This window comes from Dendrobates tinctorius, unplaced genomic scaffold (assembly GCF_039654945.1).
Source record: "Dendrobates tinctorius isolate UK_male_01 unplaced genomic scaffold, ASM3965494v1 ptg000199l, whole genome shotgun sequence".
Classification (NCBI taxonomy): Eukaryota; Metazoa; Chordata; class Amphibia; order Anura; family Dendrobatidae; genus Dendrobates; species Dendrobates tinctorius.
In genome coordinates, this window is record NW_027361866.1 from 13,385,411 (window position 1) to 13,412,870 (window position 27,460).

At 41.7% G+C, this 27,460-nt stretch overlaps 1 protein-coding gene across 19 annotated transcripts in view; it reads right to left on the bottom strand.

Annotated features, from left to right (window-relative positions):
• LRRFIP1 (LRR binding FLII interacting protein 1) overlaps positions 1-27,460 on the bottom strand; it is a 175,752-nt gene that overhangs the window by 42,736 nt on the left and 105,556 nt on the right. For 5 of the 19 annotated variants that reach the window (XM_073553265.1, XM_073553266.1, XM_073553251.1 and 2 more), the window contains exons 4-13: positions 27,171-27,218; positions 25,854-25,898; positions 22,940-22,990; positions 12,400-12,483; positions 10,524-10,568; positions 10,328-10,387; positions 7,729-7,806; positions 4,922-4,957; positions 4,155-4,280; positions 884-1,054 (exon numbers count right to left, since the gene is read on the bottom strand). In XM_073553265.1, the coding sequence (XP_073409366.1) occupies positions 884-1,054; positions 4,155-4,280; positions 4,922-4,957; positions 7,729-7,806; positions 10,328-10,387; positions 10,524-10,568; positions 12,400-12,483; positions 22,940-22,990; positions 25,854-25,898; positions 27,171-27,218 (744 nt within the window). The remainder of the gene's footprint in view (positions 1-883; positions 1,055-4,154; positions 4,281-4,921; positions 4,958-7,728; positions 7,807-10,327; positions 10,388-10,523; positions 10,569-12,399; positions 12,484-22,939; positions 22,991-25,853; positions 25,899-27,170; positions 27,219-27,460) is intronic. The other 14 variants (XM_073553262.1, XM_073553264.1, XM_073553263.1 and 11 more) reach the window with 10 other exon arrangements.

The following is a 27,460-nucleotide window of genomic DNA, read 5'->3' on the forward strand; positions in this document are numbered from 1 at the left end:
GCGCAGGCACTGGGCCTCTCTGACCTTTCCCGGCGCCTGCGCACTGCAGTACTTTATCTGACCTGTTGAGGGCAGAGCAAAGTACGCCTGCGCAGGAGCCGTGACAGGCAGCAAGAAAGAGGACGTCATCGCATGAAGATAGGAGGCATCGGACCCAGACCGTGGCACCCATCGGACTGGACCGCCCCTGGGGGTGAGAATAATATAACTTGTTTTTCTTCTCTTTCAGGTTACATCGGGGGCTTATCTACAGCATTACAGAATGCTGTAGATAAGCCTGAACAAATAGGTGACAGATTCCCTTTAACGGTTTTCCTGCCAACATACCATCATACAGCTTTATCAATAAACTAAAAAAAGCTACCGGTACTTACTTTGCCAAAAGTAATTTTTTCGGGAAAAGTAAGCATCGTAAACAAACAAACAAAAAAAAAAAACAACACAAAACAATAGCAGAATTGCTGTTTTGTTTTTTGTTTACCCCCAATTCCTTTTTTTGTACGTTATACGGCAAAATGAATTGTGCATTTCAAAACTACAACTAGTCCTTCAAAAAATAAATACATAAAACAAGACCTCATATGACTATGTCGACAGAGAAATTCTAAAAAAAAAAAATTATTGGAAGTAGGCGAGGGAAAAATGAAAGAAAAAAAAAATGATTAAAATAAATAAGAAAACCGATATAGTTACAGTAAACCAGGCACTTGCTTAAAACTTCAAAGAGTACTGTGCCAACTTCATTGCCTGTCTACCATATATGGCTTGAAAAACCAGCTTGTTTGCTACATGTCTTAGTAGCCCGATCCCCTGGTCCTTGTGACAGCTCCCATACTAAAGGGGTTTTCGGTCAAGGACTGGTAAAGTAAGGTCCTCAACTCACTTTCTGTTTATCTTCATACTGACGCCTGGATTCTGCCACTTCTTCTTCCATCTCCAGCAGAATCTCACGGAGCGTGTCCACTTGATATTGTAAGGACGTTTTCTCATTGTCTAGCTGGGCATTTGTCACCATAGACCGTTTATACTTCTCCTCCACTTCTGCCAAGGAGTCCTGAAAGACAATAGAAATATTAAGAGAAATAACAGAAAAATGTTTAAAATCCAAAAATAAAAATCTGGACCATTAGTGAAAAACGAATTAGTAGTCCAAGAATATTAGATGAAGGTTTAATAGTTCTGCTTGGCAGCACACCGTATGTCAGTTATGCCCTTGTGAAAGGTTAGTGTCACGCAGAGCAGTACCTTCATCTCCTTCAGCCCTTGCATGTATTTGCCTTCTACATCCTCAATCTGCTCCTTTAACTCACTGATCTCCTGACAGAGGGACACAGAATGCATAGGAATAAAGCAGCAGATAAAACCAAGAATGAAACAATATAGAAGAAAGCACAGGTCTGGTGTGATGTAGCATTCCAGCTGGGGATTAGACAGAGCGTCACATGTATATTCAGCCAGTGGCAGAAAGATTAGCAGATTGGGGGCAAGACAGCTGTGCACAGCTGGGAGAGAGCTCAGCCCCTACAGAAGACCTACATAGTGCAGGCGCTCCCTAATCCGGAAAGACACCAGGACACAACGACAACGCTCCAAGTACTCAGAACCTAAATACTCCTAACCTATAACATGTACTGCTCTTACAAAGACTTAGGAAGAAAGGGATATTATTTCTAACCAAGACAATCCGATTACTGAGTTATACAAAACTACAGACATACAAACTTAATTAGAAATGGATGAAAAACAGTACAAAACGCTGAAAGAATTGACATGCTGCAGACCTAAGGATGCTTCAAATGTGCAAAGAAAAAAAAATAAGCAGCCTATGTATGAGCCTTCAAAAATCTCATTTGTGTCGAAAGTAATGTAAGCCATTTTTTCCAGGAAAAAAAAAATGGAAGAAAAACTGTGGTAAAAATGCAACATGTGAACAAGCCTTTGGCAGCGTTCAGTATTTTACAGTATTTGGAAGCCGAAACGTGGAGTTGAACAATCAGAGGAAAATCTCTGCTGATTTATTATTATGTATGCATTGCTTAATATAGTGCCATCATATTCCACATTTCTTTACAGTCATTATCATCGCTGTCCCCATAAGGAATGTACATTGTGAGCCCCATCAGTATGTCTTTGGAGTGTTTGAGGAAACTCACACAAACGTGGAGAGAACATACAAACTCCCTGAAGGTGTTGTCATCGGTGGGATTTGAACCCAGGACCCCAGCTACCCTCAGATACAAAAAAACCTGATGACAGATTCCCTTTAATAGTTTTTTTTTTTTTTTTATAAACCGTCTTTATTGAACAACAGAGAGTACGAAAATTGTTACAAAAACATCAGAAAATAGCCAACAGATTTTCACTGTACTCTGAGCACTAGACAGTGTATTATAACTATAAAGAACTTCTCCTCCCACCCCACCCTGACATCCATATATTCATAAAGTAACATCAACCAAGCCATCAAACAGGCGTTCTGCCATCAATTTGCTCTCATGTACCAGTCTGTAAATTGGAAGCAACCATGAATCGCCCTGGCGTATCGATAACGTCTGGGTATTAAACCGTTTGTGTATTTCTCTTTATTCAAAATGGACTCTATCCAGTCCATCTTTAAGAGATTAGTTACCTTCTTAGTAATTAAACTCAAAGAGGGAGTATTATCCTGTGCCCATAGATGTAAAATACTTTTGCGGGTAGCAGCCGCCCAAACAAATAAAATACGGCGCTGCTGAACGGAAGGCCTCACCAACTGATCTTGTGGAAGAATACTGAATATGGCCCACTCCGGAGAAAGAGAGATTGATACACCAAAGGTATTACTGAGAAGTTCCGAGAGTGTATCCCAAACCTCCCGTATTTTTGGACAGTCTCATAAACAATGGAAAATATCCGCAGGAGAATGTAAGCATTTAGGGCAGGGGAAATTACCTGAGGGGGACATTTTAGATTTAATCTCTGGGGAGATATATGCTCTATGGAATATCATGAGAGTCATGGCTGTGTAGCCATCATACGGTAACACAGAGTTAATACGTAATGTGGCTTTCAAGAGGTCTTTTTACCTGACAGTCGGTTAGTTGAGATTTAAAGAGTCAAGGAGTGTAAGCCAGCTCACCGACTTCCATGGAAGCACGGATCACCATCCTGCAGTGGTTAATTCAACGAAGAAAAAAGAAATTTATCCAGCTCCACAAGAGAATCTTTGATAAAGATCACATGTAGCGATCGAAACGCGTCGCTTATGTCGCTCCTGTGTGAGCTGATGCAGTCCTGGAGCTGATTTATACTTTGTCTTTATTGGAATAAATCCGAAAATCAATTCTCTTGTGGAGCTGGATATCTTTCTTTTTTCTTCGGTTAGTTGAGGTCCATCTCCCCGAGCCCGGTGAACTCTGACTACTGTATGGAAGGTTTTAATGATTTGTATAGAAGACTCAAAGAATAATTCTCCTCGTAAGCTTTAATGGAGATTACGTTTAGACGGTGTGCTCTAACGTCAGCCGGTACATCCCGCAGTATCGAGCCCACATAATGTCTAATTGGGGTGATTGTAAAATTATCTCCTCCCAGGATTGGGTATTTAAAGACAGTTTCTTCCAAAGTGAGAGATCATTGATTGGTTTGTGACATGTTAGCAGACAATCGACAACCATTATTCCGTAGCACACGATAGATGGGAGGTGGCCTGCCCTATAAAGGAGGGATTGCCTTGAAAAGGAAGAAAACACTGAGATATGGGCGTCCAGTCCACTCCCTTAAATATTTCAGGTTCACACACCTTCAAATAAAATACGGGTTCAGCTGCCATTACTCCGTCTAGTGCAATAATTCAACAAAGTAAACAAGCTTGCGGAGTGTAACAAAATGTGTCCTACACAAAGCGAGGTGTCTTGGGCTTTCACAGACAAGTTTTGGGTAACTTGAGATTTTAAAAAGAAAAAATTAAATGACGAAAGAAAGAACAAACACAAGCAGGTGCTAGAACGTTTCTTTCATACCACAATGATGGCAAATATTGCTTTATGCATAGGTTAGCACAACACTTCTACAGTAGATACTATAGATATCCTGCAGATATGTTCCTGCGCTATGACCTTACTATGAGAGATATAGCGAATAGACGGATGAATCTGCTGTGTTTGTACACTCACCTTTATTTCTCGAATTGATGCTTCTGTATCAACAGATATGGAGGTGTCTCCGCTTCCTCTACGAGACGATGTCCCACCCAATGAAGCAAGAGTCGCTGCAGATAATCCAGAGACAGGTCGGCCGCCCTGGAACAGAAGTAAGTGGTAATGTAATACTTCAAAGCGCTTACAAAACATTACAATACATTGTTATGCAGAAAAGGCCTGAAGGTGTTGTACATTTTTTGTACACTCTGTACAAATTTGTGGGAAGAAGGAATACAGCCAAACTAGTATAATATACTCAGAAGTTCTGCGCTATTTTTTTGATTATTGAAAGCTAAGCCTTCTACCATATCTAATCCTTAAGCCTCATTCACACGTCACATTTTTCCCTGTACGAGAAAAACGGACCAATTATTCTGATCAGACTCTGATCCAAGTGTGGTCCGTTTATTTCGAGCACTGAGAAAATAAAAAAAATTCTCCACATTTGCCATTCTGACAGTCCATAAAAATCAGACTGCATTTGGATGTCATCTGAGTGCAGCCCGATTTTTTCCACACCCATTGGCTTGCATTGCCAGTTTTGATCCAAACCTCGGATCAAAATCGAACATATCGCCACTATTTTCCGCAGACCTCTCAGTCTGCGAAAAATCACAGAGGTGTGATTTGGCCCCAGATACTATGTCAGGTACCAGAGCCATCCATGAAAAACACAGATCGAACTAGTAGAAAACTAAATACAAAAGGATCATGTATTAGGAGCAAAAATAAATAAATACCTTCTCTGCAAAGTCTTTGTCAGACCTTTCTTCAACCTGTAATGTTGAAAAATAAAAAGTTAAACTCTGTACAGAAAGGTATCAACCCTGGGTGCATTAGTTCAGCACTAACAAACCTCTATTGCTAAAGATGGAGCCTGTTCTGAATTTGCTTTTCATCAAGGAATTTTCCATTAGCAGATTGGTAATCCACACAAATGCTCTAAGCGTTCGAAGTTCTACAGAGCAACAAGCAACAGCCACACAACGCATTTCATGCCCACACACACGCACTCTGCTGCTGGAAGGAACAGACACATCTTCACGAAGACTTTGTGAATGGACACTGGCACTGGCGGACCCATGGCGAAATAAAGGAGGTCCTGTGGGGTCTGAAGACTGATTAAAGAGCAAAAGTTTGATGTTGTGCGATATTGAAATCGGTAACATTCAGAGACGTAAGCGCACACTAAATACATACAGCAACTTGAGTATCCCAGGACTTTTATGGTTCAGCCCACACAAGTGATATTTAAAATTTTAATATTTTATATTATTGATAATCATGCAAACAAAATGCCAAAAAAATGAAAATTAATACTCTTGGATGGGGCAAACAGATCAAACAGTCTTAAAATGCAACAAATTTATCATGGTTGTTCATGTAGTTTGCCTCATTTTAAGCCTGACTAGACTAAAGGCCCCGTCACACATAGCGATCTCGCTAGCGAGATCGCTGCTGAGTCACAAATTTTGTGACGCAACAGCGATCTCACCAGCGATATCGCTGTGTGTGACAGCGATCAGCGACCGTCCCCCCTGCCGGTATCGCTGATCGTCCTGGAACGGCCAGGACATTTTTTTGATCAAAAAAGGAGAGAAGCCAGCGCTGCTTGTGGTCAGAACACAATACATAAAGTGCATATGCACATAGTAATTTCTAGCTGTATTCAAAATGAGATATTTGGCAAAAAATTGATCAATCATTTGAGCCACCCCGCCGCGCCAAGGCAATCTCATGTGGGGCAGTCCTACTCTACGTTTTTTATATTCGCTGTGCCATTGCGGCCTCCTAAATGCATTAAAAGCAAGACCATATTGAATGCACACTGTACCTGAAACATTACTGAATCACTCCCATGGAGCCAGAAAGAGCAAGTGCAGATAAAGGCCAACCAGGTCTGGCTATAGACATCTCAGGTTTAACCTCCACACTTGCCTGACCAGCAAACACAGATGAAGGGCGATACAGGTCCAGATACAGGTGCTCAAATGATTGATCAATTTTTTGCCAAATATCTCATTTTGAATACAGTTAGAAATTACTATGTGCATATGCACTTTATGCATTGCATTCTGACCATAAGCAGCGCTGGCTTCTCCCCTTTTTTGCTTGACATTTTTTTGATCGCTGGTCTCCCGCTGGCCAGCACGCATCACTGCGTGTGACAGGCGGGAGACCAGCGAGCTGCCGCTGGTAACTAAGGTAAACATCGGGTTTCTAAGCAGCACGCAGCGCTTAGAAACCCGATGTGTACCTTAGTTACCAGCGCGCTGGTAACCAAGGTACACATCTGGTTTCTAAGTGACGCACGCCCCTTAGAAACCCGATGTGTACCTTGGTTATCAGCTCCCTGCACCAGCGCGCTGGTAACTAAGGTAAACAGTGGGTAACTAAGCGACGTGCGTCGCTTGTTACTCTGTGTCGCTGGTGCTGATCGCTGGTGAAGCTGCCTGTTTGGCAGCTCACCAGCGATCATGTAGCGACACACCAGCGATCCCGACAAGGTAATATCGTTGTCGGGATCACTGGTGCATCGCTATTTGTGACGGGGCCCTAAGTTTACCGAACCTATTAGTTGTCTTATAACAATCTGAAGCCAGAGGCACTGCTTACCATGTGTCTTGTAGGTCCAGACAATGCTTGTCCACAGCAATAGATAATACAAAAACAAATAGTAGTCCGGCACTAAGGGATTAAAAGTCCTTGTAAGTTCATTCATATGTTCATAAAAACTTCATATTGGCCATTATAATGTGCAAAAACCAACAACGCATTTCGGCAAACAGTAGCCCTAGATATGCTGTGAACAAAGTCTACTGTAACCCTGAAACGCGTTAGTTTTTTGCACGTTATTGCCAATATGAAGGGGGTTTTTTTATAACGATGTGAATGAAGTTACAAGGAATTTTAATCCTCACTTGCTGAACAATTATTTGTTACTAGTTGGCTTACCTCATGCTAGAAAAGAGAGCCATAATTTTGGCGCATGAAAAGCCAAATTACATTTCACTAAAACTATGCTCCATAGTCAAATTGTAAAAAGTGTCTAAAACACATAAAAAATACGGTACAAGTCATGAAAGCCAGCATTTCTGTGTAGAATATGCCAGAATTCTGCTGCATTTAGCTTGGCAAACATGCTGCATTGTGGCACAAATATAACAACAACAACGTGCTATCTGGCATACTTGTCAAGTTTGCCGCAGATAGTATTTCCAGCAGATCAGATTTTCCTGCTGCAAAACGCTGTGTAAAATACATGCCTCTGCTTGCGTGCGTTTTGTCCCCATTCATGTAAATAGGTGAAAAACATTGCAAAACCGCTGATGGAATTGACATGCTCCAAATTTTAAAAAAAGCCCTTTAAACAGCAAAAATAAGCAGCATGTTTAAAATCTCACTCACTTTGCTGGTACTGGAAAACATTGCAATTTTTCAAAAGGTGAAAACACAACGTGTAATTTTTCTGAAATTAACAGAACTTTACACAAAACAATCTATAAAAAGGCATTAAAAGAAAGGACAGAGTAAGAGCAGTCCTCACCACGGGGCTGGCACGGGCAGAGCTGGCACGAGAGGAGGCACGAGACCCAGAGCCCAGGTAACAACTGTACTCAGAAGGCTTCCAAAGTCATGAAGCAGAGAAAGGTAAAGAATAGAATGTTAGCAAGACACAGAAAAAGAAACAGAAATAGGAGAATCATAAAATATAGTGAACGTGAAAATGGATACCCATAAAAGATACAGTACAAGGTATGGAGACCGCCTGTTCTCTGTGCACAGGTCTGCTAAGACAAGACAAGCGCCATCTTAAAAATAATCAAATGGCCAAAGTGTCCCCAAGAATACACCTTAGACAAACATTCTGTATATTCCTGCTCTGTTATACAGTGTGTGCAGAGGATACAACTAAGCTACACAGTTTCAGGCCCACTGCACCGTAAGTACAAAATGACTAATTTCATTCTCATATGTATAACAAAATGTTTCTGCAGTGAAATAGTAATCACAAGGGCGTACTTTTTTTTGAACTTCCTCAAAACTATAGGCTTAGTCCTTCTTTTAACAGAGGGATTATGATAATCTTCAATGGTGCATGCACACAATGCTCAGAGCAAGCTAATACCTACTACAGTTCATTAAAATTGTCTTTAAAAACCTGATCAGAAGCTTGTTATAAATGTTGGGATTGTTACATTAGCATAAAGCATGTGCTGTCGAAAAGCATAATTGGCATCAAACGTATGCATGACATTTTTATTTACAGTTTCCATTGCAGGATTTGTTGGAAGTTTTGTACCGCGCCTTCTTTTTATTCTCATTTATCATAGCATGTTAGAAATGTGATGTTTTTATCATACCTCTCCCTCTCATATCCACTGTACCACATTTTTTGAGAATGGCTTTTAAAGTTAAGAAATATAAAAAAAAAAAATCAAAACTGGAGCATTTTATACATCATACAGCTCTGGCAAAAATTAAGAGACCACTGCAGAGTTTTATAAAAACCAGCTTGTCTCCATGTCTGACAGCCATTCCATTCCAGTGTCAGTTGAATTCCAACTAGAGTACACCTCAATCTACTTAATGTGCTTCTGATTAGGTGATCACCTGAACCAAATCTTATTTAACGAAGGAAATTATAAAAACCTTGCTGTGGTGTTCACAATCCTACTGCAATAGGACAAGCTGAATGGCAAAAGAAGTGCTAGTAATATCCCAAAAGTAATAGGAATGAAAAAATAACTTTAACCATGCCAAGGGAGTTGAAAAGAAAAGTCTTGTGAGTGAGGAAAATAAGGGCTAAATTCTGACTTTACTAGCAGAGGGATACAGTGAGCGTCATGTTGCCATCCTTAAAATTTCAAAGACGGCAGTCCATTACAACGAAGTCAAGCATCAGACATTGGGGACAACAAAGCTACAGATCGGCAGAGGGCAAAATCGACTCTCCACTGACTGGGATGACCGTCATCTTACTCGAATGTCACCCAGCAACCGCAGGATGACATCAAGTGACCTACAAAGGGAATGGCAAATGGCAGCTGGGGTGAAGTGCATGGCAAAAACAGTTCGTAACTGGCTCCTAGAGACAGGGCTCAAGTCATGTAAAGGTAGAAAAAAAGCCTTTCATCAATGAGAAGCAAAGGAGAACCAAGCTGAAGTTTACCAAAGACCATAAGGATTGGACGATAGAGGACTGCAGTAAGGTAATCTTCTCTGATGAGTCTAATTTTCAGCTTTGCCCAACACCGGGTCGTCTAATGGTTAGACGGAGACCCGGAGAGGCGTACAAGCCACAGTGTCTTGCACCAACTGTAAAATTTGGTGGAGTGTCGGTGATGATCTGGGGATGCTTCAGCAAGGCTGGAAATGGGCCGGTTAATCTTTGCGAAGGACGTATGAATCAAGCCGCATACAAGGTTATCCTGGAAAAACAGTTGATTCCTTCTGCTCAGGCAATGTTCCCCAACTCTGAGGACTGGTTTTTCCAGCAAGACAATGCACCATGCCACACAGCTAGGTCAATGTGTGGATGAAGGACCACCACAGCAAATCCCTGACATGGCCAGCCCAGTCTCCAGACCTGAACCCCATTGAAAACCTCTTGAATATAATCAAAAGGAAGATGAATAGTCATAAGCCATCAAACAAAGAAGAACTGCTTAAAATTTTGTACCAGGAGTGGCATAAGGTCACCCAAAAGCAGTGTGAAAGACTGGTGGAAAGCATGCCAAGACGCATGAAAGCTGTGATTAAACATCATGGTTATTCCACAAAGTATTGATTTCTGAACTCTTCCTGAGTTAAAACATTTGTATTGTTGTTTCTAAATGATTATGAACTTGTTTTCTTAGCATTATTTGAGGTCTGCAAGCACTGCATTTTTTTTTGTTTGTTCTTTTGGCCATTTCTCATTTTCTGAAAATAAATACAAAATTTAGTGCTTGGAAATTCGGAGACATGTTGTCAGTAGTTTATAGAATAAAAGAGCAATTTATATTTTAATCAAAAATATACCTATAAAGAGAAAAGTCAGACAAACTGAACATTTTGCAGTAGTCTCTTATTTTTTTGCCAGAGCTGTATATCATATACTGATTATTGCAAAGGAAGAATTTGAGGAAAGAAAATAATCTCACAGGTCGTGAACTGGAAGATCGACGGCTACTGCTGGTGACACCATCATCATACAGAGATCCCTACCAGCAAGAAGACAGAAAGCAGACAGTCAGCTGAGGTCACCAAGAAGAACAGATAAGAGAAGAAAATAAAAAGGATTTATGTGGGAAAATGTAAGAAAAAAAAAAGTTGTGGACTGACTGAGAAGTGACCCACCCGCTGTGATCTGGAAGGTAGAGAGTTGCAGTTCAATAGTGAAGGCTGGAAAAAAGGACACAAAATAAAAAATAAGAAGAAGATGAGCTTCAATATACTGTAAATGTAGACGTGATGTAATATCATACATAGTGTCACAAAAAAAGCCTATTGCTCAGCCAACAATCAAATATTAAAATAGAAATCCCCATAACATCGTCCATGTGTTTAATTGACCATGCTGGGTTTGCTACCTTATCAGGAAGTCATCATCATCGGCCTCCTGAGGAAGCTGGTTATGGGGAAACGCGATTAGATAACGAAAATATTGTCATATGGATAAGTATCGCTTTTCCGTTTCACCTTATTTACCTGCCGACAGCACTAATATTTTATATGGTCCTTTATTACATTAATTCATTTATCTATAGGGCATCCTAGGGTCTCCTAGGGGCAGTTGTTGAGGAGCGGGGGCGCCACTGTTATCATTCTAGGGTGCTAACCTCCTCGGTTAGGCAAGTATACAATAAGGTTTATTATATAGGTATATTTAGCCATCTGGTGATCGACCTATGTGTGTAGAAGGGCACATCTGGTTTATGCACGGAGCCACTTTCTTTGTATGGGGGCCATTCCCCCAATCGGTTTTGTGTGGTTTGTGTTTATTTTGTGTTTTTTAATGTACATCAATTAAACGTAAAGATTTTAAGGAGATTTCAATGTTAATATTTCAAACTTATTACAGCAGGTTTATTTGCGCAAAGCTCCCAGAAAGTAAACTACAACAAGATGTCAATGTAATCTGAAGAAGTCCCAGACAATTATTAAAGTTTTAGGCATGTGGAACTATAATGTGGGTGCAAACAAGCAGAGAAAGAATACTGTCTGATACCTGAAGGCTAACTAATGGGTCCTAGAGAGAAAACACAAGCTCAGCTTAGGTCTGGTGAGGCCTCAGTCAGCCAGCCATATTGTACCCGATCTGTGAGAATTCACTATTTGTCTGAGGAGGTTGATGGCAGGGTACCGGCACAGAACTCCACAGTGAAAAAGAATATGAAGTGTAGGTCTGAGAATACAGTACTGTTTCTTTGTTCACTACCCTAGGACCATTAATAAGATATTGTCCGATAGTGAACAATCCCTTTACGTAACAAAATGTATAATAGCAAGAAATATAGGACAGATGAAGGGAGGAGGACTGTAAGGTCGGACAATGCAGCGTTTGTAGTCTTAACATTGAGACCTATGTTTGCAAACTAATCTAGTTTACAAGTTGTCACCAAATCCACGTACTATAAACTTTACATATATAAAATCCCCCAACAAACAAACTGCATCAAAGTTCAAAAATAATATCTCATCTTGTAGTGGATTACAGCAATGTACTTAAAGAAGCACTGCCATCAAAGTTTTAATCCTCTTAATATATTGCAGTCATCACATTATATAGCACTGTGTACTTACAATTGCTCATTTTCCCTTTCTACCCAGCTAATTCTTCTCTTTTCTTTTCTCTATATGGAAATAGGAAATCTCTTTTCCCTGCTTGAGTCATCACCCTTTTCAACTCCTGACCCACTTGCCCCCTCCTCATGCAGGAAAAATTGACCTCCTGTTTCAACATAGAGCTTAGAAGGATTCAGCTAGTCTGTTTTTAATTACAAGATGTCATAGACCCAATGGAAAAGAGAAGAATTAGCTGGGTAGAAAGTCAAATTGAGCAATTGTAAGTACACAGTGCTACATAGCATGGTGATTGCAATATATTAGGTGGAAACAAATTTTGATGGGAGGAGGAGGGCTTCCTTAATTCCTCCCAGGTAGGTAATACAATCACTATGCACTATTAATAAGTCAACCAGAAAGGAGGAAAAGCGAGTGGAAAGGAACAGACCCGATTTCCGTTGTGTACAGACTGCTGCTGTGACTTGGCTGTGAGCGGCGCATTGGCCAGGCTGAGGTCAGAGTAATAAGCGCTCTGTACAGGGGAGAGAGGAAGAAGCATGAGAGATAGAAGCCGTCCACAGACAATGCACAGGGTGACCCTCACAGCTCCAGACCAGACTCACATTCCTGTAAGCAGTTACCATTCATCTCTGCTGTCTGGAAGGAAATGACAAGAATGGGAAATCCTACAGTGCAGTTTGTGCCACTAATGACATTAGCAGGTTTTGTATAACTTACTAACCGTATACAGCCCCATTAACATTCAGTGCAGATAGAGTCTGCCTGAATGCCAAGCCTCAGGTACAAAATAGTTTTTTTTTGTAGGCTGTGATTAGGAGAAAAAAACAACAACTTTTTACCCTCGGTTCGTATCTGTATTGAAGGCCGCATTACAGATATTGACGGAAAAGACAATTCATGGCTTTGGGGCTGCGCTGACCGAAATGATGATCTTTGATCCAATATATAAATAAAAGGTTTTTATTCCACAATGCGTTTCCACACCGGTCTAGTGTCTTTCTCAAGTGTAAAAACCAACTGGTGGAGCTCGTCCCCAGCCACGGGGCAGCAGCAACCGTTATTGAGCTTTCCCAGGAGATGTGCCTATATAACTTGCTCAGGTGAGCACATTACCTGGTGCGCCAAGTTTCCCTATAGTGTTTATCCATTTTACAGATTGCCATTTTTAATGGAACAAGTCGTGAACATTTATACACTATTTTTTCTGAAAAAAAAAACCCCAGATATTGTAATGGAAACCTGAGATAGACCCTATAATAAGTCAATGGGGGTCCTCTTGACTCCAATGGGGTCAGTGCGATAGGTCCCCCTAATACAGAACAGAATAACTGAAACCATAAAGCTGATGTAACCCTAGCCCTACATAGAAAATGTTCATTCAGCATCTGGTGGGTATAAGGAAACACTGTTAGATTTAGGATATGGAGATATCACCTACTGATGCCTACATGGGTATCAGCCATAAAGGCTGCGTGCCCCCCCATTTAAAAGTTGTGCAGACACATTTAAAAAGGAATTTCAACTGGATCCATTTTTATTTTTTGTTTTAACATTGAACTCTGCAGAAAACGGATCCGTTAAATAGCCATCAGTTTTTCTTTCAATTGAAAAGGATCCATATTTTTGCTTACCAGATCAGTTTCAAATGGAGCACAATGGATGGCTATTTAACGGATCTGTTTTTCGTAGACTTCAGTGAGTGGAAGTCTTTTTGTTTTATGTAGCTCAAAAAAATAAAAAGACAGATAAGAGGTTTGAACTTTCCCATCAGAAGAAGTTTACTGACGGATTCTCACAAACTCATTCTGCAGCACTATTATCTGTACTATACATTGCTGGACAGCCTTCCCCTGTGGATATTCTCTGCATCGTGCAGATGCTGCTAATGTGATACACAACGGAATTTACATATAGAAATCCACTAGATGTGCAACCTGTGGGGACATCTTCTAATTACAATTAGGTCCATATATATTTGGACAGAGACAACATTTTTCTATCTTTGGTTCTAGACATTACCACAATGAATTTTAAACAAAACAATTCAGATGCAGTTGAAGTTCAGACTTTCAGCTTTCATTTGAGGGTATCCACATTAAAATTGGATGAAGGGTTTAGGAGTTTCAGCTCCTTAACATGTGCCACCCTGTTTTTAAAGGGACCAAAAGTAATTGGACAATTGACTCCAAGGTATTTCATGGACAGGTGTGGGCAATCCCTTCGTTATGTCACTCTCAATTAAGCAGATAAAAGGCCTGGAGTTGATTTGAGGTCTGGTGCTTGCATTTGGAAGGTTTTGCTGTGAAGGAAACATGCGGTCAAAGGAGCTCTCCATGCAGGTGAAACAAGCCATCCTTAAGCTGCAAAAACAGAAAAAACCCATCTGAGAAATTGCTACAACATTAGGAGTGGCAAAATCTACAGTTTGGTACATCCTGAGAAAGAAAGCACTGGTGAACTCATCAATGCAAAAAGACCTGGGCGCCCACGGAAGACAACAGTGGTGGATGATCGCAGTATAATCTCCATGGTGAAGAGAAACCCCTTCACAACAGCCAACCAAGTGAACAACACTCTCCAGGAGGTAGGAGTATCAATATCCAAATCTACCATAAAGAGAAGACTGCATGAAAATAAATACAGAGGGTTCACTGCACAGTGCAAGCCACTCATAAGCATCAAGAATAAAAAGGCTAGACTGGACTCTGCTAAAAAACATCTAAAAAAGCCAGCACAGTTCTGGAAGAACATTCTTTGGACAGATGAAACCAAGATCAACCTCTACCAGAATGATGGAAAGAGAAAAGTATGGCGAAGGCGTGGTACAGCTCATGATCGAAAGCATACCACATCATCTGTAAAACACGGCGGAGGCAGTGTGATGGCTTGGGCATGCATGGCTGCCAGTGGCACTGGGTCACTAGTGCTTATTGATGATGTGACACAGGACAGAAGCAGCCAAATGAATTCTGAGGTATTCAGAGCCATACTGTGTGCTCAGATCCAGCCAAACTGATTGGTCGTCATTTCATACTACAGATGGACAATGACCCAAAACATAAAGCCAAAGCAACCCAGGAGTTTATTAAAGCAAAGATGTGGAATATTCTTGAATGGCCAAGTCAGTCACCTGATCTCAACCCAATTGAGCATGCATTTCACTTGTTAAAGACTAAACTTCAGACAGAAAGGCCCACAAACAAACAGCAACTGAAAACCACCGCAGTGAAGGCCTGGCAGAGCATCAAAAAGGAGGAAACACAGCGTCTGGTGATGTCCATGAGTTCAAGACTTCAAGCAGTCATTGCCAACAAAGGGTTTTCAACCAAGTACTAGAAATGAACATTTTATTAATTATTTAATCTGTCCAATTACTTTTGGTCCCATTAAAAACAGAGTGGCACATGTTAAGGAGCTGAAACTCCTAAACCAGTCATCCAATTTTAACCCCTTCATGACCAAGCCTATTTTGACCAGGCCATTTTTTGCAATTCTGACCAGTGTCCCTTTATGAGGTAATAACTCAGGAACGCTTCAACAGATCCTAGCGATTCTGAGACTGTTTTTTCGTGACATACTGGGCTTCATGTTAGTGGTAAATTTAGGTCGATAATTTTTGCGTTTATTTGTGAAAAAATCAGAAATTTGGCAAAAATTTAGAAAATTTCACAATTTTCAAATTTTGAATTTTTATTCTGTTAAACCAGAGAGTTATGTGACACAAAGTGGTTACTAAATAACATTTCCCACATGTCTACTTTACATCAGCACAATTTTGGAAACAATTTTTTTTTTTTGTTAGGAAGTTAAGGGTTAAAAGTTGACCAGTGATTTCTCATTTTTACAACAAAATTTACAAAACCATTTTTTTTTTTTTAGGGACCACCTCACATTTGAAGTCACTTTGAGGGGTCTATGGCAGAAAATACCCAAAAGTGACAACATTCTAAAAACTGCACCCGTCAAGCTACTCAAAACTACATTCAAGAAGATTATTAACCCTTCAGGTGTTTCACAGGAACTAAAGCAACGTACAAATAAAAAAATGGACATTTTACTTTTTCCAACAAACATTTTCTTTTAGCATCATTTTTTTCATTTTCACATGGGCAACAAGATAAAATGGATCCTAAAATTTGTTGGGCAATTTCTCCTGGGTATACCGATACCTCATATGTGGTCATAAACCACTGTTTGGGTGCACGGCAGGGCTCAGAAGGCAATGAGTGCCATTTGACTTTTTGAATGGAAAACATGCTGGAATATTTAGCGGTTGCCATATCGTGTTTGGAGAGCCCCTGTGTGCCTAAACATTGGAGCTCCCCCACAAGTGACTCCATTTTGGAAACTAGACCCCCCAAGGAACTTAACTACATGCATAGTGATCACTTTGAACCCCCAGGTGCTTCACAAATTGATCCGCAAAAAAAAAGTACTTTTTTTTCACAAAAAATTTCTTTTAGACTCAGTTTTTTCATTTTCACATGGGCAACAGGATAAAATGGATGCTAAAATTTGTTGGGCAATTTCTCCTGAGTACACCGATACCTCATATGTGGTTATAATCCACTGTTTGGGCGCACGGCAGGGTCCGGAAGGGAAGGAGCGCTATTTGACTTTTTGAATGGAAAATTAGCTCCAATTGTTATCGGACACCATGTCGTGTTTGGAGAGCCCGTGTGCCTAAACAGTGAAAACCCCCCACAAGTGACACCATTTTGAAAACTAGACCCCTTATGGAACTTATCTAGATGTGTAGTGAGCACTTTGAATCCCCAAGTGCTTCACAAAAGTTTATAACGCAGAGCAGTGAAAATAAAAAATATTTTTTTTCCTCAAAAATGATTTTTTTAGCACGCTATTTTTTATTTTCACAAGGGTAACAGGAGAAATTGGACCCCAAAAGTTGTTGTCCAGTTTGTCCTGAGTACACAGATACCCCATATGTGGGGGGAACCACTGTTTGTGCACACAGCAGGGCTCAGAAGGGAAGGAGAACCATTTCACTTTTTGAAATGAAAATTACCTCTAATCGTTAGCGGACACCATGTCGTGTTTGGAGAGCCCCTGTGTGCCTAAACATTGGAGCACCCCCACAAATGACCCCATTTTGGAAAATAGACCCCCCAAGGAACCCATCTAGATGCATAGTGAGCACTTTGAACCCCCAAGTGCTTCACAAAAGTTTATAACGCAGTGCCGTGAAAATAAAAAAAAAAATTTCCTCAAAAAATTATTTTTTAGTGCGCAATTTTTTTTATTTTCACAAGGGTACCAGGAGAAACTGGACCCCAAACGTTGTTGTCCAGTTTGTCCTGAGTACGCTGGTACCCCATATGTGGGTGGGGACCACTGTTTGGGCACACGTTGGGGCTCGGAAGGGAAGTAGTGACATTATGAAATGCTGTATTTGATGGAAAGGTCTGCGGTCTTCCTTACGTTTGCAGAGCCCCTGATGCGCCTAAACATTAGAAACCCCCGACAAGTGACCCCATTTTGGAAACTAGACCTTCCAAGGAACTTACGTAGATGTCTGGTGTGCACTTTGAACCCCCAAGTGCTTCACAGAAGTTTATAACGCAGAGACGTGAAAATAAAAAAAATCCTTTTTTTCTTTCCACAAAAATAATATTTTAGCCCCCAATTTTTTATTTTCCCAAGGGTAACAGGAGAAACTAGACCACCAAAGTTGTTGTGCAATTTTTCCTGAGTACGCTGATACACCATATGTTGGGGTAAACCACTGTTTGTGCACACGTTGGGGCTTGGAAGGGAGGGAGTACCGTTTGACTTTTTGAACGCAAAATTGGCTGGAATCAATGGTTGCACCATGTCGCGTTTTGAGACCCCCTGATGTGCCTAAACAGTGGGAACCCCTCAATTCTAACTCCAACCCTAACCCAAACACACCCCTAACCACAGCCCTAATCCCAACACATCCCTAACCCTAATCATAACCCTAACCCCAACATACCCCTAACCGTATCCCTAACCCTAATTCCAACCCTAACCCTAATTCCAACCCTAACCCTAATTCCACTCTAACCCTAATTCCACTGTAACCCTAATTAAAACCCTAATTCCAACCCTAACCCTATTTCCAACCCTAACCAAAGCCCTAACCCTAACCCTATTTCCTACCCTAACGGAAAAATAATAAAAATAATTTCTTTATTTTATTAATTGTGCCTGCCTATGGGGGTGATAAAGGGGGGGTTTATTTACTTTTCATTCTATTTTGATCACTGTGAGAGTTTATCACAGCAATCAAAATGAATGAATGAATCTGCAGCCGGCGGGCGCACTGCGCATGCGCCCGCCGTTTTCCAAGATGGCGGCGCCCATGAAGCGGGACACCGGGAGCCAGAGAGGGACATCAGAGGTACCGGTGGGGTGAGGGGGGGGGGTCGGAAGATGGGGGGAGCAGAGAGAAGGGGGAGGGGAGCAGAGAGAAGGGGGAGGGGAGCAGATGACGGCGGCACATTGATGAAATATTACCATCACTCTGATTGGCTGTTAAAAGTGAAACAGCCAATCAAAGCGATCGTAGCCACGTGGGGGCGAAGCCACGCCCCCTTTGGTGAAGAACAAAGCCCCCTGTATCTGCGGGTCGGGTGACCTTTTAGTGACCCCGGTCACCCAACCCGCAGGGGGGCTTTGAAGTCATGACACCACATAGGCGTCACTGGTCAGATTGGCACAGGTTTTCATGACGCCTATGTGACGTCATTGGTCGGGAAGGGGTTAATGTGGATACCCTCAAATGAAAGCTGAAAGTCTGAACTTCAACTGCATCTGAATTATTTTGTTTAAAATTCATTGTGGCAATGTCTAGAACCAAAATTAAAAAAATGTCTCTGTCCAAATATATATGGACCTAACTGTATACTTAACTTGTAGTGTCTTGTCTTCACATCCTGTTCAGTCCAGATGTGTCCGGATCCCAGAATTCCAAGCGGCGGAAGTTCACCGACCGCCATATTGGGACACCCAAGTGATGGGTGTCTCAATATGGAAAGAAGCAAAAGACAATTACAGCAGGGGATCACAGAGGATTCATTTTGTGAGGTAAAATATTTCACTGACTGTTTTTAAACAATATTTTATCTCACAAAATGTATCCTCTGCGATCTCCCACAGGGGGGAGACAGCTTAAACGGGACAGCACATGAGATGAGAACACAGCACAGGAAGGAGAGAGACAGCAGACAAGGGGGAGAGTACATGGGGTAGACAGGTCAAAGAAGAGAGCACAGACGGAAGAAGTCAGCACATGGGGAAAGAGAGAGTGGATAGGTGGGTGAGCACATGGGGGGGGGGGGGGGGGAGAGATTCTCAACGCTGCAAAGCCTGCCCCCATCATGACATTGCTGCCCTCCCGATAGGATAGCATCGGGCCTCCATCTAGTAATTGCATATTTGTCTACAGCTAAGCTTGTAAAGCATTCATGTCCCCCTGCAGCTAGGATATTGGAACTATAGAAAGGCATATGGTAAATATAGCGATTGCAGCAATGGAAAGAAAAATGGTATAAGAGTTTGAAATGTGTCTAATAAGGACACATGGCCTCATGAAAAGAAACACCCTTCCCTTAGAAGCTTTGAAAGCATTTGGCGTTTAGCAAAATACGTCAGTGTCTCTTGTGAATGTTTTAGGTCAGTAACAGCTGGAATATAAGGACGGTCCATCCAGGATACTGGCCTCATGCCAACATTGCTCTAACAGTGAAGCACAAAACGAGATTGTTGTAACTCCATACAAATGTTGTAAAATATTTGAAATATTTGTCAAAATTACAAGGTAAAACAATTAGAAACATAAAAAATTGGCCTATACCACAATGGTGCTAGAAACCCATAATTGTTCATGTCACTACATGTGGTTATTACTAATTATTATATGTCAACTTAGGACAAAGCATCCATAAGGATAGCACAAACACATTAATGGTATGGCAGTCCAGCACACATAGGCCATCTGTTAGGGGTATGCAGGTCCCATGCACAAGCTCCACGTAGTGTCAGAAAAAACACAGAGCACTGAACCAACCATTGCCTCATCCCTGGGGGGTCCCCGGGAAGACGGGATGGTCTCTCCACTACCGGTTGAGCTCTGAAGGGAAAGCAAAAACAGCACAACTCACATCATCCGACACACGGAGTCGTGGCCACAGTGTGACATAAGACACTAAGGCTATAATTTACTCATCTAACAGATAATTTGCTTTTGCTAAAGAGTTACCAAAAGCCCCAGTGAGCTGATTTTGGATATCACCATTATTAATGTAGCTGATCATATGCCCAGCCTGTCTGGCGGTCACATGCAATCTTCAGCTTTCCACTGACCCTGCTGGATTTCCTATACTGAGCTGCTCCAAGCAATTCATCCTCGTAACCATTGGTCTGTTAGAAAGAGAGAAAGAAGGGCTGAGTGACATGTATGGCGGCCTGTCACACAACACACACCTGCACGTAGCAGGACAAGTGAGCATGCCAAAACACCGCACAGCAAGGCAATAGGTGCAATCACTAACCCCACGTGACAGTGACCAGTGATCATTATAGGTGTGAGAACAATTCTGCCCACCTCCCATATGAGCAGCACAAAACGTAATACTCCATTGTGGGTACACCTTGGAAGCCATTAAAATATGCAAAGTATTGAGAAATCCTATGCATACATATGTGTATACATTACTGAAGAACTGCTGCCTTTAGACCTTTCTAACAAGAATATGCTGAAAATTTCACTTTCCTCTCATTTACAAATTCATAAGCTGCCATGGACTGTGATGAGATCCGGTATAAGGCTAATGTTCGGTCCGCTGCACAAACCCAGTGGATAATGATGAAATACTCCCATGGATGAAGGGAGTGATATAGAAAATAATAGTAAGAAAGTGGTACCGTATATACTCGAGTATAAGCCGACCCCCCCCCAAATTTTGCCACAAAAAACTGGGAAAACTTATTGACCCACGTATAAGCCTAGGGAGGAAAATGCAGCAGCTACTGATAAATTTCAAAAATAAAAATAGATACCAATAAAAGTAAAATTAATTGAGACATCAGTATGTTAAATGTTTTTGAATATTCATATTGAATCAGGAGCCCCATTTAATGCTCCATACAGTTCATGATGGCCCCATAAGATGCTTCATACAATACACCCCCCATAAAATGCTGCACAAAAGTTAATAATGGCCCCATAAGATGCTCCATAGAATATTCCCCATAAAGGTTATGGGCCCATAAGATGCTCCATAGATTATTCCCCCATAAAATGCTCCATAGAATATGCCACAATATGCTGCCCCATAGAATATGCCCCCATATGCTGCCCCATAGAATATGCCCCCATATGCTGCCCCATAGAATATGCCCCCATATGCTGCCCCATAGAATATGCCCCCATATGCTGCTCCACAGCGGATGAGCAGCGATGGACCCGGTACAGGTGAATATTGGATATACTTACCCCCTCCTGGCGCGATCTCTGCAGCCCCGCTTCTCCCACGGTCTCCCTTCCTTCCTTCAGCGGTCACGTGGTACTGCTCATTAAACTCATGAATATGTGCATATTCATGAGTATAATGAGCTGTACCACGTGACCGCTGAAGGCAGGAAGGGAGACTGTGGGAGAGGCGGGGGGGCTGCAGAGACCGCGCGGGGGGGGGGGGGGGTCAGTATGCTCTGAAACCCCAGCTCCACCTCCCCGCCAACCCCCAGGTATATGACTCATGTATAAGCAGAGAGGGGGACTTTCAGCCCAAAAAAATGGGCTGAAAATCTCGGTTTATACATGAGTATATACGGTATATCTATAGTAGAACATTGATATGTATTCCTATTCACAATGACTGCACCAAACATGGTTACTTCTTAGGCCTCTTTCACACTTCAGTTTTTTACAATCAGTCACAATCCGCCAGGTTTTGAAAAAAACGGACCCTCAATTTTCTTTTGAGGATCCGTTTTTTTTCCCCATTGAATTTCATTAATGTCGGATTGTGATGGATTGCTGTCCGTTGCATCCGTTTTTTTTGAGGATCCGCCAAAAGTTGCTGTCCGTCACCAACCTCAAAGATTTCAAAACGGAGCTTGCAACGTTTTTTTCTCTGGCGGATCCTCCAGACCCTGATTTAACCCGAAATTCTTTCTGGGTGCCGGACCAAAAAAAAAAAAAAATATCTCTCTCTCTCGGCTGCAATTCCTTTAAAATTCTTCATTTTGCGGATCCGTCAAAAAAACGGACGGGTGCCATCCGTTGTCATCAGTACTAAAACGGATCCGCCATCCGTCCTTTTGGCGGACTTTGACTGATGCAAAAAAACTGAAGTGTGAAAGAGGCCTTAGGGTGTGTGCACACGCTGCGGATTCGGCCGCTGCGGATCCCCAGCAGTTTCTGCTGCGGTGTACAGTACCATTATGCCCTATGGGAAATAGAAACCGTGGCGGGTGCTGCGGAATTTTCCGCGCGGATTATCTGCAGTTTCTAAACCGCAGAAAGAATTGACATGTCAATTCTTTCTGCGGATTCCGCAGCGGTTTCCTATCTCCTTCATTGTGGAGATGGTGAAACCGCAGGGCCAAACCGCAGGATAATCCGCAGGTCTTTTGACCTGCGGATTTATCTGCGGATTTTGCAAAATCCGCGCGGATGAATCCGCAGCAGATTCCGCAGTGTGTGCATGTACCCTTATTGTCCTGTATATTAAGTGATTTACAAGTAATGTAAGGTCACACAGTTGGACGTTCATCTTGTGACTTTCTGCACAATGCACATGACACTCGGGGTGTGCATCTGCTGGTGTGATTGCAAAACAATACTGCGTCCTACAGATCAGTAATTCAGTATTACTAGAAAATTATGCTTTGTGTACTGGGCACAAGTTAGTAAAACACCACCACACAATACACAGGTTTATGCACTCTGAGGACATGGCACCATGACACAGATTACTGACCCTTAGGCTGCTCCGGCTAGTCACAGACATAACATCATCTTCATCAGAAGCCTTCAAAGAAGAGAGAAAAAGAAAGAAGCAAAAGAGATCACAAGCAAAATACACAGACAGTTCTACAGATGCAGAGAAGGGGCAGATACTTATGTTCTGCCTTAGCAGTACTGGGGTCATTACTGATGGATGCTCCCAAATTACCTGAAAAGCTAGCTCTAAGGGTCCCGTTTCACATTGCGACGCACCAGCGATCCAGACAACGATACGACCTGGTAGGGATCGCTGGTGCGTCGCTACATGGTCACTAGTAAGCTGCCAAACAGGCAGATCTCTTCAACGACGCACCATTGATCCCGACAACGATGCGACCTGGTAAGGATCGCTGGTGCATTGTCACACAGCAGCTATTCTGAACGATTCCAGCCTGCGTCCCCAAGTTCTGCGTCACCAACGAGGTCACTCTTCGGCGTCAAACACAGCGATGCATGCTGGCCAGCGGGACGCCGACGATGAAAAAATGGCCCAGGACATTCGAGGACGATCAGCGATATCCAGCGGGGGGGCCGGTCGCCGCTATGTGTCACATGTAACGAGATCGCTGTTGCGTCACAAAATCTGTGATGCATCAGCGATCTCGCTATGTGAGACGGGGGCTTTAGGCTTAATTCAGAAGTCCGCTTTTCACATACAAGTTTTATCCATGATTTTCACAGATAAACCATGCACTCAGTCTATGGGGCTGACCACATATCTGTGTATTTTGCAGACCCTGCGTCCGTCCAAAAATCAGAGAGAAAAGTCGTTTGGTGAGTGGAAAAAAAAAAAATCACAGACAGCACATGGAAATCATCAGCGTAACATTGCAATGGATAGGAGAAGCTTTGCAACTAAATTTATTTTTAGGCTTTTCCACTGGTAAGGCTACTTTCACACTAGCGTTTGTTAGCGCTGCGCATTGTGCGCAATAGAAACGCATGTAAAACACGCATCATGCATTTTGTATGCGTTTGCTTATTTTATGTGCATGCGTTTTAACCAGTTTCTAGCCATATTAACTCTTAAAACGCATGCGATTTTAAACGCAGGCGTGCGCGTGTCCATGCGCACGGCAGCATTCCCATAGACTGTAATGTGATTTTTTTTTGCGCATTCCGTGCGCATGCGGTTTTTTTTTTTGATAGGTTGGACGCACAAAAAATGCAACAGGGTGCGTCCGGCGCGCCTAGGCACACACTACAAAAAAACGCATGCACACAAAAACGCATGCGCACCCATGTTAAAGATAGGGGCTCAGGACGCATGCGCATGTACGCGCATAATGCACTGCGCTAAAAAACGCTAGTGTGAAACCAGCCCAAGTCTGTGAGCATATAGCAAGAAATGCAACTCACCAAGAGGCTCCTGGCCTCTTCCATGTTCTTATTGTTAATGAGAAAGGGAAGTGGTGAAAAAAATGTGCCAAAATTTGAGCGCGGGTATTTATTTTTATTTTTTTAACACATGAAATTACTGAGGAAACACTGATGGTAAAAAGTAACACTGACCCAACACCTATGACACGGTTTATCCCTAGCATGATTTTTCAGGATTTTTGACGATGCTCAAAATATAAGCCCTAGTTACAGTTCAGAAAAAAGTAAATTTAAATAAATTGACCACCGATCCACCAAACCGCTGCAAAGACCAGCTCTGCCCTCACCTACTGTATCCTCACCCATCCCTTGTAGGTTGTGAGTCCTCACGGGCAGGGTCCTCTACCCTCCTGTACTAATCATGACTTTTTAGTTTAAAATTACTGTACTCTATTATGTACGGTAACTCCTTTTTACATGTAAAACGTCATGGAATAAATGGCGCTATAATAATAATAATAAATAGTTTACAGGCACCTACATATGTAAAAAAAGTGAAATCAATTGTCAATAGAATGCAGAAGGACAGACAGACACCTTATTTCACCAAGGAAAGAAGACACCCCCAAAATAATCACACTCAAAAGACCCCACGAGATTCAAAACAGTAAGGATTGGTAAGTTCCGGACTCTCACACACAGATCGGGTAATCCCGCTAGCGTCACTCCACTCCCTAGCCCATTATATTAGAGTGTTGTGGCCGCTTCTGGAGACCAGGGGGAGCCAACCACTAAACTTGGCGGCAGTGGAACGCGGAAGACAGCAGCTGGGACCTGATGGCATGTAATACGCCTGTGACAGGAGTGACGCCAGCGGAACTACCCAATCTGTGCTTGAGAACCCGGAAACTTGCCAACCCTTATTGTTTTTGGTCTCATGGGGGTCTTTTGAGTGCGATTCTGTTGGGGGGGTGAGCTTTTCTTGGTGAAGGGTCTATCCACCATTCACTACGGTACAGTACCATATGTAAACAGATGAAGAAATATACTGTACTGGTATTAATAAATATAGATTGCTGTTCATGGAAAAATAAGACAACCCCTGAAAATAAGCCCTAACACATCTTTTGGGGCAAATATTAATATAAACCCAGTCTTATTTTCGGGGAAACTATAGTAAATTTTGTTATTTTGTACATGAACAAACCCGGTCATCAGAATGAGTCCAACATATAATCCAGAAGCTTAACAATATTTAGGAACCATTTCTTGTCCTTAAATTATGTACTTTTAAGACAAATAAAACTAGAAGGTTTAATGTATTTTTTTTTTTTTTTTTAATATTAGAGTATTTAATTATCATTGGTTGTAAAAAGGTTTGCTAAACCCTTGTAAGATGTCCATAGGGTTAGTCAATAAATGACACCTGTCACAAATGCTTTTCATGGGATGAACTGTCTGTAGTATTTACTAGACATTGCATACCGCATTTACACACAGTTATCCCATTAATTATCATCAGCGTGATCTGGAAGCTGTCCTTACATCCCACTGGATGAGTTACTGACCTGGAGGTTTCTCCGCGGTCGGTGCGAGTACCGCTCACTGTCCTCCTGGAAATGCATTTAGGGAAAAAGGGAATAACACAAAGCTGCTGAGATCAAGGAGCGAAAGTCAGACATTAACATGTAAAGAGTGCGCAGGAAAGGAGAGGAAATCATGCACGAGATGGATAAAATACAAAGAAATGATGCACTTGAAGGGGAAACCCAAGAGACACACTTCTAAAAACGGTCACACTCAAACTCGGAAGTAGAAGGCTCCGTCACAATCTTTGTAGTCTCTCTGCCTTGTGTTGGGAAAGCGGACAGATGATAACCGTGTCCATTAGTTCCCATTCACCTGACTGAGGCTACAGAAGCTTCATTTTCCTTCCATTCACTTATTATTTAACATGCTTGCATGTAAAAACAAGTCTAAAAAAAAACAAAAAAAAAAAAAACAATATATCGATGACATTGAGTAACGATATGATGAGCTATGGTATAATGTTGGCTGCTATGTAACTACTGTGTAGGAGGAGGTTGGCAGGCCAGATCTAAGAAACAGTACAGCCTTGTTCCTTATGTTGCCTTAAAAGTATAAAAAAAAAAATAGAATTGTACTGTCTAACACAGTATTGAGTTGCTAATTGTGTTTAAGTGTAGTATCAAATGTGGATTGAGAATTTCCGTCTCTTCTTTGTAAGACCATGTTCACACGTTGAGATTTTGATGCGTTTTTTTTCCGCAGGCAAAATCTGCTCTCTTGGCAGTAAGAAACTTGCTTTAAAAAAAAAAAAAAAAAAAATCAGGTTTTGCTTAGTTTTGGACGCTTTTTTTTTTTGCTGTGTTTGTGTCAGGGTACATTTGTCTCTTGTGCCTGCTGATGATGTTTAGTGCATAAAAAAATGTAATCTGATTCTACTTCATCAGGTGTTGGCACCAAAAATGCAGCAAAAACGGACACCTGCGGATTTGTAGCGTTTTATCAGCATTTTTTGCACCACTTTCAATGGGTGAAAAACGCTGAAATAACACTGAAAGAAGTGACATACTTTACAAAAAAACAAGGTCTTGAATAAAATACTGAGGACAAAAAGACCAAGCTGTGTGCAGGAGTTCTGAAATCTCATACGCGTCGCTGGTACTGTAAAACGCAGCAGACAATTTGCAAAAAATAACGCATGAGAAAAATGCAACATGTGAACACAGCCTAAAAATGATATTTTTTCTTTAAATTAAAACCTAAAACGTGACAAGCGAACAAAACATAGGCCATCGGTGTCTTGCACGAGACGAGAATGACATGAATTAGAAAGGAGGACTACACGGGGAAACTCCTACCATCCACTGCTCAATGTCACCCCACTTGGTATCCAAACCATAATATTTCTGAAGGAAGAAGAAAAAAAGAAAGAAAGACAGATCAGAAGGACGGGGACACAGCAGAACTGAGCACGTCTAATTCACAGCTATTGTTAGTGCACAGTTGACCAAGTTGTCAGTAATTTGCAGGCTGGCTTGTTTTGCCTTCAGACAGGTCCAGGTGTCTTCTGTACATACACAGCCATTATACATCTGTCTGCCATGACCAGCAGTGTACCTAGGTTGCACACTTTTGGCAAATGATGAGT